This window comes from Opisthocomus hoazin, chromosome 2, assembly GCF_030867145.1.
Source record: "Opisthocomus hoazin isolate bOpiHoa1 chromosome 2, bOpiHoa1.hap1, whole genome shotgun sequence".
Lineage (NCBI taxonomy): Eukaryota > Metazoa > Chordata > Aves > Opisthocomiformes > Opisthocomidae > Opisthocomus > Opisthocomus hoazin.
The window spans coordinates 85,201,146-85,221,767 of NC_134415.1; the positions used below are offsets into that span (position 1 = coordinate 85,201,146).

Sequence of the window (20,622 nt, forward strand, 5' to 3'; positions counted from 1 at the left end):
GGCTACGCCTGCACTCAATGATAAGGTTCATTCCACCTTCATTTCCATTTACTCTCGTTCTGCTCTTAGCTGATGGATGCTCGAGGGAGACAAGACTTCCTGTTTTAATGCCGGCTTGTACTGTAGAGGAAAATGTTTTTGCTGCCATATTTATTTTGAGTCTATAAATGAAAATTGTCTACGTTAATCTCCATATCCAGAAGGCATCACTTAAATACACTTGTGATTGTGGTAATAAAGGGCATGGTTTGGGGGGGGTTATCCCCTTCTGCAAACATCAGTTGAGAAGGTGTGAAAGGTACTGGCTCCTATGCCTGACAGCTTTTTTCAGTCTGAGCTGGAACCAGGTGGGCTGTGCTAAACAGTCTCCAGAAGGTCCCTTCCAACACTCAGCTCTTCTGTGATTCTGTGACTTAGTGCTGGTGGCACTAATTGAGGACTTAACCGATGGGCTTTGTTCTTCTGATCTGTGACCAGGACAGTGGCCACTTGTGAGATGCACTGTTACTGTATGCCACACTTTTCCCATCAGTAAAATTTGCGTAATAGCAACTTTCTCATTTTGTAGCTGTGGTATGAGGATAGATATGCAGAAGACTCTGAGGTTCTCTGACATGTATGGTACTATATAGGGTACTCTACGTAGGGGTGTGTATAAGGCCTTGAAATACTGTGCCTTGGTAACATGCTCTTCCAAGTTGCAGGAAGTTCAGTTAGTTACAAAGCTCAGCCCTTTTCCTCTGGAAAAACTGAGAGAAGGATTGCTAAAGAAAGCTTGCTTAAGAGGTATAAGCATTCCTGTGAACTAAATGATTGGAGAATTTCAGTGGTTCTCTGTCTGGGACTACGTGGGTGTCTTGTTCTTCATAAAGGCCACAAAATCTCTTCTATTTGCTTCCTGATGAAACGGCACCAGTTAGCTCAGGGAACTGAAGGACTTAAGCATAGAACAAGATTGGCCACCATTTAGTTCTAATTTGGCATGTGATTCCCTGCCATTTTCTGTGACTGACATTTTCTGTAACATTTCATTTAAATGAAGACTAACATACAGAGAGGTGAAAATAGTTGAAACCAAAAGAAGGTGAACAACTTGAATAGCTTTGTAGACCTCTAGATCCAATTTTAGTTTCCGGAAACAGTATATTATGTATTTCATGTGTTTTTGAATGTTCATGTACTATCCCAAGACATGTTCTTTCTGTCAAAAATAGTACACAGAGGATAAGTCCTTAGAACTCAAAATCTTAAAAGTGGTCTGAAAATGAGTGCTTTCTGAGAAGCCAACGAGTATGAAAACTTTTCCTGAAAACTAAAGCTAGTACTGTGTAAGTATCTAAAATTAATTTGTGTTCTTTTTTTTAACTGGTTAAACCAATGGCTCTTATGTATTTATAAACACACGTCATCTCTCTACACCTCTGAAGTTCCCTTGTATCTTTAACATAGTGGTTTCAAGGTATCACGGTACCAACAAGTACAGAACTGAAATTGTCTTGATGCCTTAAAATATTGGGGGGTGGGGGGGAATACCAGAAGCATATTTTACAGTTTCTTCGCTGGAGCATATTGAGATAAGAATTGTACTTCACCATTACTATACTTTTTGTTTCTGCATTATTAATATATTACATTCTTCTTTCTGTGAAAAGAATTGCTTTTTGGGACTATTGTAGGTTGTTTTTTAGATGCTGAGGTACAATACCTTGAAATTAATGAAGTAGATTTTTTTTACCTTTTATAGGCAGTGTTAATTTACCCTGTTGTACCTTTCAAAATGAACAATTCTATAGAAGTTTGCAGAACTCTGGCTTTGCATCTGATGTGGTTTTTAATTACTGTATTAGAATAGCAGATGCCCAGTAATTTCTGACATGGTTCTTTCACAGACTATGCCAAAAGACCACACACTCAAAAAGTTGATCTTTGGCTTTCTTCTTGTGCTACGTAATGCTAAATGGGAGGAAAAAAACTGAGTTTATATAGATTTTGAATTACTTTTGACAGTCTTAACAAGATTACCTTTTACATGTTTGTAAATACAAATATTTATAGCAATAGTGGCACTCATTGAAATAAAACTGACTGCTTTCATGTGAGGTTTTTCTTGGTTGGTTGGGTATTTTGCCATAGGTAGTTCTAGTATGGTAAAACTATTTTTGGTGCAGTAGCTATGAAATAGAACTTCAGTGGCTTAAGATAAAGACTGTGATAAACTGTAATTGTGTATTTTCAAATAGGTGATGGAAAACACCAATAACAATGTTTCTGCAGTATTTTTTTCTGCTAGAAGCCAAAATTTGAATGAAGAACTTAGTTGCTGAGCTGTGTTTTTTGGGGGAAGAGGATTGGTGGTTGTTTTTTTATTTTTCAAGGAGACTTACTAGAACCTCCTTTTATCCAGTTTTACATATGGAAATCAATTGCCATTCCAAAGATATCTGAGTTTTCACCAAAAAGAGTACAAAGAAGGACTGGTTGAGGATGTGAAGGTTGGGGGCAGCCTTGAATGCAGTGACTGTGAGATGGAGTTCAGGATCCCACGTGGAGGAAGGAGGGCAATAAGTAGGATCACAATCTTGGACTTAAGGGGAGCTAAATTTGGCCTCTTCAAGGACCTGCTTGGAGAAATCCCATGGATCAAGACTCTAGAAGGCAGGGGGGCCCAAGAGAGCTGGTCGCTGCTTAAACATCACTTCTTCCATGCTTAGGATTGGTGCATCCCCCTGAGCAAGAAATCTAGCAAAGGAGGCAGGAGACCTGCATGGATGAGCGAGGAGCTTCTAGCAAAACTCAAATGGGAGAAGTAGGTCTACAGAACGTGGAAAGAGGGACAGGCCACTTGAGAGGAGTATAGGAATGTTGTCAGAGTATGCAGGGATGCGATGAGGAAGGCTAAGGTCCACCTGGAGTGAAATCTGGCAAGGGATGTCAAAGACAGCAAGAAAGGCTTCTTCAAGTACATCAGTAGCAATTGGAAGGCGGGGGAAAATGTGGACCTGCTGCTGAATGAGGTGGGTACCCTGGTGATGGAGGATACAGAGAAGACAGGAGTCACTGAATGCCTGCTTTGCTTCAGTCTTTGCTGCTGAGACTGGCCCTCAGGCATCCCAGTCCCTGGAGTTTAAAAGAGAGAGCCTGGAGAAAGGAAGACCTTCCCTTGATTGAGGAGGATAGGGTTAGAGATTCTTTAAGCAGGACACCCATAAATCCATGGGCCCAATGGAATGCACCCACGAGTGCTGAGGGAGCTGGCAGATGTCATTGAGCCACTCTTCATCATCTTTCAAAGATCCTGGAGGACAGGAGAGGTGCCTGAGGACTGGAGGAAAGCCAGTGTCGCCCCAGTCTTCAAAAAGGGTAAGAAGGAGGACCCAGGGAACTACAGGCCGATCAGCCTCACCTCCATCCCGGGGAAGGTGATGGAACAGCTCATTCTGGATGTTATCTCTAAGCAAGTAGAGGAAAAGAAAGTTGTCAGGAGTCGTCAACATGGATACACCAAGGAGAAATCAGGCTTGACCAGTCTGATAGCCTTCTATGATGGCATGACAGGGCAGGGGGGGAGCAGTGGATGTTGTCTAACCTTGACTTCAGCAAGGCTTTTGATACTGTCTCACATAACACCCTTATAGGGAAGCTTAGGAAGTGTGGGCTACGTGAGTAGACAGTGAGGTGGATTGAGAACTGGCTGAATGGCAGAGCCCAGGGGGTTGTGATCTGCAGTGCAGAGTCTGGTTGGAGGCCAGTAACTAGTGGTGTTCCCCAGTGTGCAGTACTTGGCCTGGTCTTGTTCAGCTTACTCATCAGTGGCCTGGATGAAGGGACAGAGTGTACCCTCACCAAGTTTGGTGATGACGCAAAACTGGGAAGAGTGGTGGATACACCGGAAGGCTGTACTGCCATTCAGTGAGACCTGGACAGGCTGGAGAGTTGGACAGAGAGGAACCTGATGAAGTTCAACAAGGGCAAGTGCAGGGTCCTGCACCTGGGGAGGAATAACCCATTGCACCAGTGCAGGCTAGTGGCGGACCTGCTGGAGAGTAGCTCTGTGGAGAGGGACCTGGGTGTCCTGGTGGACTACAAGTTAACCATGAACCAGCAGTGTGCCCTGGCTGCCAAGAAGGCCAATGGCATTCTGAGGTGCATTAAGAAGAGTGTGGCCAGTAGGTTGAGGAGGTTCTCCTTCCCCTCTGTTCTGCCCTGGTGAGGCCCCATCTGGAGTCCTGTGTCCAGTTCTGGGCTCCCCAGCTCAAGAAACTTCAGGAACTACTGGAGAGAGTCCAGTGGAGGGCTACGAAGGTGATTAGGGCACTGGAGCATCTGTCCTGTGAGGAAAGGCTGAGGGAGCTGGGCTTGTTCAGCCTGAAGAAGAGAAGGCTGAGAGGGGACCTTATAAATGCCTATAAGTATCTTAAGTGTGGGTGTCAAGAGGATGGGGCCAAACTCTTTTCAGTGGTGCCCAGCGACAGGACAAGGGGCAATGGGCACAAACTGAAGCATAGGAAGTTCCGTCTGAACATGAGGAAGAACTTCCTCCCTCTGAGGGTGCCAGAGCACTGGCACAGGCTGCCCAGAGGGTTTGTGGAGTCTCCTTCTCTGGAGATATTCAAGACCCGCCTGGACAAGGTCCTGTGCAGCCTGCTCTAGGTGACCCTGCTTCAGCTGGGGGGTTGGACTAGGTGACCCACAGAGGTCCCTTCCAACCCCGAACATTCTGTGAGTCTGTGATTTGCTTTACACAGGAACACATAGCAGTTGCTGTTCACTAAGGTATTTCTGGAAGTCCTGAGTCAGAATTAACATTTCATTGTCTCAATTATTTTCCTTGAAATTAGAAGTAATTTGGTTCATTTTGTGAAACATTTTGGCGAAAGTTGCATACGTCAGTTTGTAGTAGAGAGAGAGGAAGCTGCCGTACAAAGAGGCCAGTTCAGGAGGTTTGCTTTGGTTGGCCTTTTGAGGAGGGGCTGTCTCTCCAAAGGCTCGGCAGTAGATCGCAACAGCCTTTTTCTGTTTGAAGGGCTCACGTTGAGAGATGTGGGGCTCGGCAAGAAAATTCCTCCTGCCAGCCGCTGGGTGAGCGTGCCTGCCCTGAGGAAGGTGAGCGGGCTTCAGGATGGCTTGCTTTCCGGGTGGTGGGGCTGTGCCCAGCTGCAGCAGCGCTCTGCTATCTGTCGCTTCTCTGGCCATTGCTCGAGCTATGCTGTTGGTCACCTGCTATTTTGCTCTGCTAGCTGTCATGATTACCTTGTTTTTGCATCCTTCACCTTTGGTTTGTCAAACTTGGAGTAATCTGAGGACAATAGTGGTAATGGAGATGTAACCATGCTGAAAAAGGCAGTGACGGTGCTCCCCTTAGGAGTTTTCTGTCAGGTGTTCAGTCTTGCAGATGAAGTAACTGAATTTGATTGGTGGAAAAGCAATATTTCTTGTGTAAGAATTTAGAATGGGTGCATGTACGTAGGGACTTAATGCACACCATTGAAATACCCAGAGACCACATGTGATATGGATGATGTTTTAAAGCCAGGTTGAAAGCCATCACATCTCTCGGGTGATGATCACATTGTGTGTGTGACCTGTCTGTATTAAACCAGTGTGTATTTCTTAGGTCCCTGCATGTGTCCCCTCTGTTTCATTAATTCTTATGGGGGAAAACCGCTTTGCTGCCCACGAAGACACTGACCATTGCACTCTTCAGAAACACATCCTTGGTGAAAAGCAGGATGCAGCTGTTAAGTAGGATGGGCCTTACCAAAGGAAGTTTAAACTGCTGGTGTGAAATTGGGAAGGGGATAAACTTGTAGTCACTGTTTGCCCTTCCGAAAGGTTTCACCTTATTTCCAGTAGGGAGGCCATTCTGTAAAAACTTCCAGATACCCTTTTTGATTCAGATTACTTGGTCCTGATAAATAATCTGTGAGAGATGATTATCTCGATGTCAAGTGGTAAGTACCATGCATGATTTCTCTTTTGATTTACCAGGAGCTTGTTTGTAGTTTTCTTAAAGCAAGTGGTGGTTTCCTTGCTCTCTGCTTTCCTCTTGATGCGATAGTCAGCTCTTTGTTTCACCGTGGGGTTCTCCATGCATGTATGTTCAGTGTTAAGAGGTTTGGTTTTACTTGCGGTAACTTGGCAGATCGTTTTTATTGTTATTTTAAGGAAGGAGTTCTTAACCTGTTTGGCGTGTTAACTTGCTAATTTCTGTGTCATCTTTACTTTTTAACTACATGCAGAATGATGATACTCAGATTTCTTACGTCTTGTATGGCTGGTATGTCTCACTTGGTTCTCCAGCAGGAGAATTCTAGTCTGTGGTGTGCTGGACACCTTGCGTTCACAGAATCACAGAATGGTAGGGGTTGGAAGGGACCTTTGTGGGTCATCTAGTCCAACCCTCCTGCCAAAGCAGGGTCACCTACAGTAGGCTGTAGAGGACCTTGTCCAGGCGGGTCTTGAATATCTCCAGAGAGGGAGACTCTACAACCTCCCTAGGCAGCCTGTTCCAGTGCTCCGTCACCCTCAGAGGGAAGAAGTTCTTCCTCATGTTCAGATGGAACTTCCTATGCTTTAGTTTGTGCCCATTGCCCATTGTGCCCGTTGCCTATGAGGAGATTCCCAAAGTCATTTTGTGCGCAGTAATGTGTATGCAGTAATACTAGGGTGCAGGACAAGGCAAGGAAGGGGGTTTGTCTCTGCAGTGGTAGAAGTAGCACTTATGAGGTGTGTGCTGGAGTTTGAGATGTTTTGGTCTAAGCTCTTCGACAGCTGTGCATTTGTATGGCTGAGTCAGCTGGTCCCAGCCTCCCTTGCTGTAAATGTAAACCTTTTGGGAGCAAAAGGGAATCTCCTACCATGATCATGAGCAGAGGAGCCTTTCTGTGCAGTTCTGAGAATATTTCTCTGCTGGGGGATCAGCTTCTGAGAATAGGAATGTGATTGATGGGCCGAGACAGACGGGCAGATTTCATTGGCCTGACCTTAGTCTGTAGTTCTCCAGTTCTCCTTTCCATCTGCTTCTTAGGTTCCAAGAATTTTAAGGAATTCATTCAAAAGTTATTGACTATTACTTTTATTAGGAAGACAGAATACTTAGAGTACCATGCAGAGTTACCTCCTCATTCCCGCATTTACCCCTCCTCATTCAGACAAGGTTGAATTTTCGGTCTTGCGTTTTCACTCAGATTATTAGCTGTTACTAAATGGAATAGTATTGTCAGGTGTTCTGTCAGATAAATAAGCTCCCAAAATGTAACTACATAGTATCAAATGTATACTGACTGTTTGATGTCCTGTAATAATTGCGTAAATGCTGTATCAACTTTTAGCTAAATGTGTTGGAGAAATGTAAATTTAATTTGTATACAAACAGCATGTGATAGCTGGTGATTGAGGACTAGATATTCAGGGTTCCACAGTTCTCTGCTAGCCAGCTGATCGAATCTTTTGATGCTTTTCCTATTTATCTTACGAAAAGGTGATTATTTGTGGAATAAGCTTCTCTAAATATGTTATCCAGTGCAATTGGTTAATGTAGTCCTAAAGACCCTGATTCTAACCTAAAAGCAAGTATTTTTAATGATATTTTAAGAGATCTGTAGAGTAAGATTAAAATGCTACCTAGAAATATGGGTAAATACTGTGATAGAACCTGTTATTAAATATAACAACCTCATAAATTTGTATGCAAAGGCATCTCACCTCAGAGATTCTTCAAGATGCATTTTCTTGATGGAGAGATAAGTAACTGAAATATGAAAAAGAAATTGTGGTCTTTAGGAACGTTGTTATATTAATTCTTTCATATTGTGGAAAAATGCAATATTCTTGTTGTGGTGAGCTTGCAAATGTAGGCATGTTATCTGATACCTGCCTGCAACTAACGGTATAGAAGTATTTGAACGTAAGTGGAGACAACAGGGTTTTGGGGGGGACAGGGCAGGGAGGGCTAGAGATGAGGTTGTCATTTGGAAATGATAAGAAAAAATAATACAACTTTGGTTGTCCTCCCAGATAATGCAATTGAAGGCATGGGGAGGATTGAAGGAGGCTTTTGTTTCTGTACCCCTAACATAAATTTTTAATTTTACAAAGCCAAAATTTGAGTCTTGCATAATTCATTTTTTTCTCGGACAAAGTGGTTAACAGGAGAATGAGTAACCCTGTGATTAAAAAACAGCAAGGGAAAACATATTTAAAGAAGAGAGAAAGAAGTCATTGATGAGACTTTAAGATTACTTTCAGCATTCACTTCATTGAAAAATTTGAAGAAAAAATTACAGGAGAATGGAAGTCTTGTAAAAGGTTTGGGCTCTTGAGTTGTTTTGTTGAGGAGCTGGAAGAATTCCCAACTAATGTCAGACATAGTTCGTCTGAGAAGGGAAAAAAAACAGCCCGTTGTTTGTTCCCAGCATAAAAAGTAACAATTTTATAAGTAATTTTTAAGATTTCTCTGGAAAAAGAAAGTTTATAAAAAGGTGCAGACTGTTTCTTCCCTATCCCAGCCCTAAAACTTTGTTGTTTTTCTGAAGCTCTTCCTTTAACCTTCCAGAGGCACTCCATGGTGCGCTTACTTTCATGCCTTTTATAGTGCGGGCATTATGTAATAGTCGTATTATAATGCATCATTTGTATTTTTTTAAACCTTTTGTTTTTGTTTTTTTTAATCTTGGACTACTTGACAAGCAAACTGCAATGAGTAAATGGTCAAATATTCAAAGTGCATCTTTCACAGGTGAGCCACATCTGCCACAGACAGAAGGGCCTTCTGTTTGAACAGATACTGAGCTCGGGCTATCTGTTGGATGCTCTCCTTATCATGCTAACATTAGAAATTATTTGCACTTCTTGTTGGATCATGAATGCAAAAAGTCCTGAAAGAAGTCAAGCAAGATTCAGTCTTGGCGAGTGTATTACTCTGGGACCAGTATTTGATTTCTCCACTGATGGGTTGTCTGTTCAAACCAGCAACGTTCTTGCAACATCCAAGCCAGAACTTGTGTGATGCCTAAGGTCTTTACAAAGACAGGTAAGATACAAGTTAGTCCAGTATCAGCTATTTAGCTGAAGGTTACACAACACATAGATGTCTTCCAGGCTGGCCTATATTGCAGAGTGGAGGACTTTCATGTTTGGGCAGACCTCTCACCTGCCTTGTGTGGAATAAGTTAGGATTTCGAGCAGTAATGTCATCTCTTCTCTTGTCCAAGGCAGGATCAGCTGTGTTGGTGTCCTTTCTGACAGAGGTTTGTCTGGCCTGTTTATAAAGTCTTCAGAGACTCTTCAGGCAGTCGTCTTCCCTTTTCGGAGGTTTAGGTCTAACAGCGATGCCTTAAAATATTTCCATAACCTGCTCTGTAAGGTTGTGTTCAACAGTGGTATCATGCCCTTCTAATCCGTTTGATGTCAGAATCCTCTCTCTGAGCAACTCCTGCATGGTCTTGGCTGTCTGTTTTCCTTCTCTGAAAACACCTTTCCTGGGAGTGGAGGATAGGGTAGACCATTTTATTTGGCCCCTTTGGACTCTTCCTCTTGTCTGTGCCATCATATAAAAATTTATTTTTTTAGTATTTTTTGTTTTGGCTTGGATGGCAGAAGAAATTTAGTCCACTGAAGCCATGCCATACGTTACTCCACAAGGTAAAAAGTAATTTTTACCTAAAGTTTATTTCCAGGGTGGGTTTGGTTTTTTTGTTTGGTTTGTTGGTTTTGTTGTTTTTTGTTTTTTTTAATCATGCAGTCTTTTCTTTTCTCAGTCTGTGTAAAGGGGAGCAAGTATGAAGCCTAACCTTACCTTTGGTTCAGGGAAAACTCAAAAAATCTGTGAACTCTATGTGTCTTGGCTGCCAGCCTCACGAATAGTATTACATGGATAGTCTTTGATTTGACTGTCTCTGCTTGGCTTAGAAAGTGAAGTTAGACTCTCTCCAGGCTAAAGCTTGCTGATCCAGGATTTAGGTGGCCTTTTAGCTCCGCTTGCAAAGCACTCTTAACATCTGAAGTTTGGCCTGTGTTCCAGCTTCAGGGTCGGGTGATTGCTGTGCTCGTCTCTTTTGCTTACATAGGACTGTTATCACTCATCTTGTGTTGCAAGTCAGAGAGATTAATTGTACAGACAGATGGCTTGAAACAGGCAGGTTATTACAATGATAGTCCTGCTATGTGTAGTGCATATGGATTCTGTGAGCTGCCATTCTCTCCTGCTATTTTCATGTCCTTTGCCACCTGGATTCTCAATTGACTGAGGCACAACTAGGCATGCACAAAAGGTTTTTTCTTCTTTCTTGACATATGCAAACCCCACCTTAGTTACAGAAGAACAGATACTGCTTTTGAAAGAAATCTGATTTGTTGTGTGTGGGCATGTGTGCACCCCAGAAGAGGAATTAATATAGCTGCTATATTTAACGTTGAGTATGTAGTTGTTTACTCTTGGGGTTGACTTGGCATGATTTGTGATGGTACGACATGGTGTTCTACCAAGCTCGCTTCTATTACTCAGATTCCTAGTGCTTTTTTTACAATTGTTTGGGTTTTTAAAATAATTGTTTAAAATAATACTTTAAGTTTTATAGGTTGTGGAAAGACCTCTGAAAATGTAGACTTAGTGCTCATCAATACAGGAAGGACTGTCTCAAATTAGAGAGGGACTGAAAAAGATATACTGAGAGATGAGTCAGATTCCTTTTCAAGTTAATGAAAGTAGCTCAGTTATCTAATGAAGATAACTATGAATATTAGTCTTCCTACCTATTTCATCCTTCTCTGAAGAAGAGGAATTGTGGAATTTGTCTCGCATCCTACAAGCTGGTCAGGGTGACTGTTCGCTTTTGCATTGTTTATGTCAATTAAGGAAAGATATTATCATAGAATCATAGAATGGTAGGGGTTGGAAGGGACCTTAAAGACCATCTGGTTCCAACCCCCCTGCCACGAGCAGGGACATCTTCCACTAGACCAGGTTGCTCAGAACTCCATCCAACCTGGCCTTGAACACTTCCAGGGAGGGGGCATCCACAACTTCTCTGGGCAGCCTGTTCCAGTGCCTCACCACCCTCATGGTGAAGAATTTCTTCCTAATATCTGATCTAAATCTGCCCTCTTTTAGTTTACAGCCATTCCCCCTTGTCCTGTCACTACACACCCCTGTGAAAAGTCCCTCTCCATCCTTCCTGTAGGCCCCCTTCAGGTACTGGAAGGCTTCCCATCCTTTCAGGCCTGTGTTGAAATTGCAGTCTGGAAGCCATTACTAAAAACCGTGGTGGAATGCAGCAGGGTATTCAGCTTTCCTGTGGAGTCACCTGAATACCTGCAGAAAACCCTGTTTGGAACTGTGTGTGCAGTCAGAGACTGATTTGTTTAGCTCTGGTATTTTAAGGTTTGTAGAGAGGGGTTTGGGGATTTTGCTTTTAGTTTGTGCACCTGAGTAGGTTCTAAAGCTCATAGCTTTCACTGGAGTTAAATAGTAAAGACTGTGTCTCTTGGAGTTGCTCATTTATTCAGGTTTAATGATCCAAATGAAGCGCTTGCTTAATAAGTATGTTATTTAAAATGTGTTGGATATTTACACATTTGCTAGCTTTAAAGAGTTTTTAAGCATTACCCCTTTAATAATGATGTTTTAATGCTCTTGTGTTTAATTCCCTAGCTACCTTTTTCTTTGAAAACGTGAATGAAAGTAAAGCAAGCGAGCAGACAGTCACTTTGTAAGACCTCTGCAAAGATATATATGAGGAAGGCTTACTCATAGCATCTACTTTTAGGATGCCTTTGGGAAATCAAATCTTAGAAGGCCAGGTTAGAAGCTGAGGTTCCATACATGTCAAGTGTTTTTGATGTTTCTAATTGCCCCTTGGAGACACGCCTAAATTTGATGTCTGAAATGGTCTCCATGAGTACCCCACACTGTGTCCCTGTTCTGTGTCTGCCAGCCTTTCAGTGCAGGGGATCAGGTATTTCTTCACGGTGGTATGAGAAAACATCCTGTTCCTACCAAGTTTGATTAGAATATAACAAACTGAGGAAACTAAATAAAGCATTTTACTGTAAACTTTCTGAAAACAAGTACATTTATATTTTAACCCCCCCCCCCCATGAATTATGCTATCTTTGTGTACAAATATTATTGACTAGTGTTCTTGTAGGAGATCGACTTATTAGCAGTAGTTTATTTTGTCCCTTATATGTTGGTTGGGTCTCTTTTATTAGAAACAGTTGTATATCCTGTAGACATCCGCAGACTTCTATGGTTAATATATTGTGAAACTTATTCCCGTTTTCAAGCTCATGCAGGTTACAAGTCCTGACGAAGTGAATGTTTTAAGTATGATGCACAGCTATTTGTGATATGAATCCCAGAGTATGTTCTTTTTTGCACTGTATTTCCAACTACAAAACAAAATATGGCTACAGACAATGCAGAAGAGTCTTTTCTGTATCTTAGAAACACGAATAAAAACCACGAAGTTTCCCTTGTTGCGGAACAGAACAGCAGTGTACTTTACATTTCGTACATTTACATTTCTGATGTTCCAGTCCAATTTCAGGCTGAGGGCTGTGCAGTACTTTCTGAAAAGAACGGCCCTGTTAAAATGGCAGGAACATGACCGTAAAATACACATTATATCTGTTTCAGTCTGCATGCAAGCAGTGACAGGTGCTCAGTGGTTGTCAGCATCCTTGTCAGCATGGAGGGTCCTTTGACATTAAAGTCACCAGCTTGGTCCTGATGCCGCGCGACTCTATTGGCAGCTCCATCACGCTGCGGGCGACCGGCGAATGTCAGCGCCTCCGCGGTGCCTCGGCTGCGTCGCCAGCCCTCTGCGTTTTCGGACTGGCCTTGCCTGCTGTTTGAGCCCACCACACTTCTTCAGCAGTTTTCCTGTGGGGAATGAGTGAATAGGTCATGGCCGGGTGGGTGTCTTTGGGGCAATGCAAGACCGCATCCAAGGTGACTTGCATAAAGGTTTGTAACGATTACCGTTGCTTTAAGCTAATCAATGGGTAGAGTACCCAGGGACTCATTAAGTGGCATTTGTGGTGTCAGTAACAGAGTTTTGAGCTATATTTCAGGAAACGCAGTGACAGCCTTTAATTGACCTCTTCTCTTTGTTTCACTTTCCGTGTTTCCTTCTGATGTGTTTCCCCGTGGCAGCAAACAGCCCTGCTCAGCATTCTGAACTTCTGCTCGGAGCTGCAGCACCTCAGCCTGGGCAGCTGCGTCATGGTGAGTACTGACACCGTGCCGGGGGGGGGGGAGTGTGCGCGCACGCTTGCTTCCGAACTAGACCTAGGCTTATGTTTCACAAACACACGTTAAATGCTAGATTGACATTATACTAGGCTCTATTGAAAGGTCCAAGATGAATGCACTTAGTCATATACTTGAGGGTTATGTACTATTTTAGTAGGCTTAAAATATAACTTGTAGGCTTGCTTACAGTTCTTCAGCCTCTGCCTAAATTTTTGGACACTCTTTATGCGCATAATCACTTTTTCTTTCCAAAACTAATAATCAAGACTTATTTTTATTCAGACCAAATCATCATTCCTAGCAGATTAATGCTTGTGTCTGACCCTACAGTAATAACCGCGAGAGAAATATTTTCAGCTAAAGCCGTTTGAGTCATAGAGGGTGCACACACTGATTTAAAGAAAGAGTGCAGGGACAACAGTTCCTGCAGGGTGCTCATCTGAGCTGTGTTGCACGTGGATGCCGAGCTGTACGTCGTGGGGTTGTGGCTTTCTGTTGTGCCCGGTGGTAGGCACGCCGCGCAACTCATCAGGAAGATGCGGCTGACCTTCCTCGTGGCTCAGGAAGCAAACAAAAATGCAGAGTTGGCTCGGCCTTCCCTGCTTTGACTCATGGACAGGAGAGGAAGGCATTGTGACTACATTTTTCCAACAGTCCTTGTCTTACTACAATTTTTGATAGTGGATTTCATTCCTTTCACCTGTGTTGTGGGACCCTGTTTCAGTCCCTTTGGCTTGCCCAAGGTAACTAATAAGACTTCCATAAGGAAATGCAGCAACTGATCACCTAGAATGGAAGTAAGCACATTCTTCAGTCTGCATGTGCTTATGGTTGCAGTGTCTATGGTCATAAACACAGTTTTAAGCATCTTTTGAAGGAAAGGCAACAGTGAAGAAAAAAGAGCTTTTCAAAGAAAATAAACTTTTCACTACATTGTCACTGATCCTTAGTATTAAGTGAATTTAGAAACACCTGTGTCTGGGGTTGATTGGAAATTTATTCTGTTTTTGTCCTTTGTGAAAGTAGACCTCGCTGTACTCTACAATGAGTAATTTTCAGAGCTCTTTAGAAATTACAAAAGCTGAAGACAGATCTGTAGGTGTGTTAGGAAGCAAATCTTGAAGCACCTATGTATGTCTGGAAAGATGGTATACGTGACAAAGTGTTTGCTTTCCTTGTAGATTGAAGACTATGATCTTGTAGCAAGCATGATGGGAGCAAAATGCAAAAAGCTTCGCAGTCTGGATTTGTGGAGATGTAAAAACATAACTGAAAGTGGAATAGCGGAATTGGCTTCAGGCTGCCAGCTTTTGGAGGAACTTGATCTTGGCTGGTGCCCTACGTTACAGAGCAGTACAGGCTGTTTCACAAACCTTGCACGTAAACTCCCGAACTTGCAAAAGCTTTTTCTTACGGCCAACAGGTCTGTGTGTGACACAGACATTGAGGAGCTTGCTGTTAACTGCACGCATTTACGGCAGCTGGATATATTGGGTAAGAAGATGTAGGAATACTGGTATTTATCTTACTGTGTCTCAAAAGCCTTGCGGTTAAGGAGGAGTCCTTAAGACAAAACTGTCTTCTAGACATATTTTAAAATAAATATTTGTTAAAATTACAGTTTAGCATATGAAAATAACCGAAGTTTTATTCTCTTCATTGAGTTTCTGATTTAGAATCCAGTGGATTTTTGCCAACTATGTAATTTGACTGCTTAATTCCTTAAACTGAGATCTAAGTGCAAGATTTAAATTTTAGTTTTATGACCATTAGTTTTTTTAACTGAAATCTTTCTCTTTCAACTGTCAGAAGATCCACTTTCTTCTCCTTCTTTCTGCTCATTTGTTGTTTTATCTCCGTGAACTGTGACAAAGTATATTTATAGTGCGAGTCTGATCAATAAACAGATTTCTGCTTTTACACAATACAGATACACCAAGCAATATTGAATTTCTTTGTCACTTTTACGAGGAAGGGTATTTGACTCATGAAAAGGTAATTAACAGCAAAACTTAAAATGGACTTTCTAGTAAGGTAGGAAGGAAGTGATCAAGGGCAAAAAGCATAGCAAATCTTAAATTTCTAATCCCCTGCAGCTTCTATAGTTAGTATAGTTAGTTTTAGAAATCTCAAGTAAATAGACATTGGACTCTTGAGTAAGGACTTTGAGAAATGTAGTTTTGCATGATACTGAATTTGTTCTTCTTATGGTGGAATATGAGATTTTACAATAATGTAGGACAGCAGGGGTATTTGTGACATCAATGTGGGAGAAGTTTCTTCATGCTTTTACTGACTGAATTTCACAGGTTAGTTGAAAAGGAAGATTTAAATGAAAGGGAATAAAGTAGCCACACTGTGTATTTTTAACATTTAATAGATTTAATGGAAATATTACATTGAGGTTGAGAGATATGCTGGAAAAAACTGAGAGCCGTCAACTCAAATAATGTTCCAAGCAAGTCTAAGGCTATCAGCATTCCTCATTGCAAAAAATTTACTGTATGGCTTCAGATTGTCAGTTATAGTTAGTACACTCTTCTGCCATGAAGTATGGTTTTACTCATCTCTGACTGAGAAAGTTGCCTTCTGACCAACATGGGAAAGGAGAATGAACGGAAAAAAACTTAACTCCACCTGGTACAGATTGTAGAGGCTTGATGTAATGTCCACAGGAGGTAATGTGTTTTGCGTATGCTTAAGGAAATCTCTTTTGTAGCTAAGATTATCAAGGGCACATTTCGCTATTGAAACATAAAAAATTCCCAAATGGCACAGTGAATGCAGTCATTCACAAACATGTGTGTTCTGCTGACCACCCACTTGTATTACAATGGCACTGTGACTGCCCACAGAGCAGTCTGACCTTCTCGCCACACCAGAGCTGCCCAGTGAATGGCTTGGCTGTGTGTCTGCTGCTCCTGTTGCCTCTCTGCCGGCAGTGAAGGTTTGTTGCCACGCTTCTTGAGCGTTTGAATTCATGTTTGAATTGAATTTGACATCTTACTGAAGTTTTTGTGGAAAAATAATGTGTGAATGTGGAAGAGGAATTTGTTCTGTTCCCTGGGTGCTTACCAGTATTCCTGAGTCAAATGGGTTTGTAATCAACCTTTCCCAGTGAGACTGCATGTTTGGTTCAGATACGTGCTCTCCAGAGGATATCCAGTTGAATTATCTGCGAGATGTTACCAAAAACCTTAATATCCACCTTCCAGACCTCACATTGTTCCTTCAGAGGAATACTTAGTGTGTGGGGGGGGGGAAGGTCATCTTCTGCTGTAAACAAGTCAGTACGAGGTGATACGATACATGTGAAGGAGTTACTCAGCTTTTTTGGCAACAGCAAGGAAACCGTGTTCATTTCCTTGTCAGAATATGGGAACCGTTACAGTTTGTGGTTAAAAGAAAGAGTTGTCAAGTAGAACCACATTGGGTCACCTGGAGGTGAAGTTCCCGGGTGTTCCCAAGTAAGTGCAGAAGTTTCTGTTGTCTGAGTTAAAGAATGAGTCTCTTGCGGTGCAGAAGTACCAAGAAAGTCATAAATCTCTGTATGTGCTCAAACTTTTGGTGGATGATGTAGGGCCATCCTGTTACTGTAAGCCACGTAAATAACTTAATAGACATTTGTTCTCTTGAAGAGGGGTGACAGCAGGTCTGAAGCTGTTAGAGGCTTGAGGTCAGTGCTCAGCTTTGCAACCTTGAACAACGGGTATGCGCTATGGTGTGAATGAACGAGATGTTCATTATGTCCTTTGTCATCTCCCAAGTACAGAAACATCTGGCTTGTTCGTGCCTTGTGAAGGATGTAGAAGTATTGTTGCTAGGTTAGTGGCGAATGCTGTAAGGGAGCTTCTTTTGCTTCAACAAAGCTGTGTAAAAGCTTGAGGGTTTTTGCTACATACAGGCACTTACCGAAGTAGGGATCAGAATGTCTTACCTTGCACTGTCGTCACCAGCGCTCCTGATACTATACTGGTTTCTCTTGGCGGTTGTTAGAACTTGTAAACTTGTCAGCGAAAACTTCTCGTTTCAGTTATAGACTATTTATCACCACAACAGCTTCAGGACTGGAGGAGTCTAAGCCTCTGAAAGAAGTCTTGCTAAACTGTGTGTCATTCAGGTGTTACAAAATGGATGTTATATATAGCCTGGATGCTGTTTTCAGGTGGTAGGTCCTGCAGCTTGCTACCCCTCTGTCCTTTCCTTAGTCTCTCCATTATTGTTTGGCAGTTCCCTCATTACAGAATCAGAGGACTCCATAGAAGATGAAAATTGCCAGTTTTCAAAGACTCCATAAAATTAGTGGCCCGTGTAAAGCATTGTTTGTTGGGTGGCCGTGTTTGTGGTGTGCAACACGTACTTCAGGAAGTAAATTTCAGTTTAAAAATATAAATCATGAGTTGGAACCATATCTGCTGTACTATAATACAATCTGGAAGGGGAAGCATGATGTAAGTGTCACTGAGTACATGAGAGTGTGCTTCTTCAAGTTTTAGTTCTGACCTTTCTTTTACCCATTAGATACTGAGCTGCCTGCTGACAAGTATCGTTTCCTTCCCTGCCCACATCCTTTCCACTGACTGACGTGGTGGGTTTCCACCTTGTGGTAGAATGATCTGGCTGTGATCAGCTAGGAGTTCTGTAGTGGTGAAGTACATCATCGAGTGCTATCAAAAGTGACATGGACACCTCTACACCTGTAGTTAAAAACTGTCTTCAAACTGTGATCAGTGTTGAGCAGTGTGACGATTCATATGACAACCTGAATTGTCAATGCCGAAAGCTTTTCTTGTACATTGTATCAGCTGCTTAGTTACGTTGCTGTGGGGCTGCCAGCTGCTGTCAAGGATGAAGAAGTCATCTTCGCCTTGCTCCCCAAAAGTCCTGACTTCCTCTGTCCTGCACAAAAAGAGTAATGATAAATAGACACTTTTGTTACTGCAAAATTCATGTATTCCTATCTACATACCAACACCTCCCACACCTTCCTGAGCAACAGAAAACCCAACTACCCCCTTGCCAGCTGTCAAAATTTTCAGCTTTATCTTGAGAGCATCAACACGTAGTTAGTCAATTCAAACATGAAAATGTGTAGCGTGTTGAAGTTTGGAATTTGAGTTATGTGCAATAGATTGAATAAAATGTAAAGACTAAAAGGCTGATCTGGCTGGTCTAGGGGAGGAAAGGAAAAGTAAGTACATTTGAGGGATTGGTGCTAGTTATTTTCAGGGTCTCTACTCCTTAATATCACTTGGTGTGTAGTAATATCCCTTGCCCTAGAAATTGAGGATCTGGCAATTTTTATAGCTATCATACACAGGTCACCTCAACAGCTCTAGAATTTGAAGACTTGGTTATATGACAGATATAAATGACATCATTTACAACTAATAAAAATAATTGTTTTAGCGAAGAAATTGTCACTCAGAAGTGCCTTTTACAAGGGTGATACCAGAGAATTTTTCCAGGGAATAAACTAAATGACAAAATTAAATAGCAGGTTTTACTTTACGGGCTATGTATTTATTCTGAGAAATGGCAGATGAGTCCACGTAGGAAAAGTTGTAATAAGCAGCAAAGCCTCCAAACTCTAGAAGAATGCACTAGATACGTAACTAGCAGGATAAGTTTTCAGTCTTTCAGAGGCAAAGGAAAACGTGCTGTATTACACTTCTGAAATGCTTTTGAAGTGCTTTTAGGAAATTAGTGATATCACTAATAGTACATTGTATAAATAAAAGTAAGGCTGCAGATGATGTTTTCTTATCCCCTGGTGTGAACAACCAAATCCCAACTAGATTACTGACCTTTTTAGCGCTTAGAAAAAGGTATTTTGTAACATAAAATTTTAAGTCTGAGGAGTAAAACTGAAACAGGTGCAGCAAAGCATGTAATTTAGGATGGCCTATTTAGTTTACAAATCCATTAAAAATCTTAGTCTTAGATGAAATAGTAGGAGAACTGTCGAAGTTCAGGTAGGAAGGAATGAAGAACATCCTACACAAAAAAATCTGTGGCTAGGCATCTAAATCTAGCATTTTTGTAGAAACACACATTTGGATTTTGAAGCTTAAAAACTGTGATGTGTAAACGAGACTGGTTTTAAATGAAGGTGCTGATGCAGTAGCAATTTTGAGGCTTGGTGGAAAAAAAGATGAGTAGCATAATGTGGTGTTCCTGGAGTTTTGGCTGGAATGGTAGAACAGGTCCTGCTGGTAGGACAGTGGTACTATGATAAAATTATGGTCAAGGGAAGTAAATAACTAAAGCGTATTACAGAATTTCTGAGTATGGTCATAGGGACTGTTACATCAACCACCAGACGGTTGCGGTGACAGTGATCGTATAATGATAAGGGAGTTAAAAATCACTTATAGTAATGACAAGCTTTGATTAACTTTGCGTAAATGAGGTAAAATATGGTGGCATGATAGCAAAGACTGTTTTCAGGTGATGTTAAATGATGTCTCAAAGCAACTAATCCAAGAGCCTACTACAGAAGCAGTGAAGACCACACTTAGATACCCACTTGCTTACAAAGAAGAGTACAGGAGACTACTAGAAACAGAGGCATCTTTCTGGAAATGAATCCTGTTCAGAGAAGAAAAAGAAGATGATGAACTGTAGAAACTGGAACAAAATCACAGTAAGGCAGAATGAGATACTGAGGAACCATTGGCTAAAAGTAAATGCTAAAACTGTATTTCAGATATGTTAGAAGTTTACAGGAAGTTTACAGAAGTTTACAGGAGAGTAACTGAGGCTGGTAGATATTCCAGGTGTAAAGGATCGCTCCGATATGAACAGGCCATTGCAGGAGGGCTGTTGTCTGTCCATTCGTGTTTGTGGCCAGGGGGATCAAACAGGCTGCTACATCAGAGCCATTCTTTCCAGGAGATTAGCCTGGAAAGATGCCTTAAATTGGAATGCCAATACAGAAAGCTTTTGAACAAATCAATACATTGAACAATAATTAATTGTTAGGACTAAGTGGTATTTATGCAGTAGTTCTAAATAAGCTTAAGTATAGGTCTGTGGAAATCTTATTTCTGGTATGTGATCTGTCACTTAAATCAGCCTCAGCGCTGGAGGAATGAAGGGTTACGAACATCTTCTGTGCAGGGTGCAGGGTAGAAGCTACAACACAGTAAGGTTGTCTTGTGCTCTGTGTAAACCAGTGGCAACCATAAAGTCAGTCAGTCAGTGGACATGAAGGCCATTACAATATTTTGAAGGAGACCTGCATCTCTGTCAGGACAGGATAGTTTCTGCCTCTCCGATCTTTTAGAATTCTTTGGAGTTCTTGGTGAAAGTGGGCATTGATCCAGTCCGTAGGGGGTTGGATTTTCAAAAGCTTTAGCCAGGAT

General features: G+C 41.8%; 1 protein-coding gene across 8 annotated transcripts in view; it reads left to right on the forward strand.

Moving 5' to 3' along the window:
* FBXL4 (F-box and leucine rich repeat protein 4) overlaps nt 1-20,622 on the forward strand; it is a 70,551-nt gene that overhangs the window by 42,586 nt on the left and 7,343 nt on the right. For 7 of the 8 annotated variants that reach the window (XR_012763207.1, XR_012763206.1, XR_012763208.1 and 4 more), the window contains 2 exons: nt 13,157-13,228; nt 14,437-14,749. Coding sequence is in view for 5 of the 8 variants with exons in the window: in XM_075414329.1 (XP_075270444.1) it covers nt 13,157-13,228; nt 14,437-14,749 (385 nt within the window). In the remaining 3 variants the exon portion in view is untranslated. Of the gene's footprint in view, nt 1-8,737; nt 9,230-13,156; nt 13,229-14,436; nt 14,750-20,622 lie in introns of those variants that run through there. The other variant, XM_075414332.1, reaches the window with a different exon arrangement.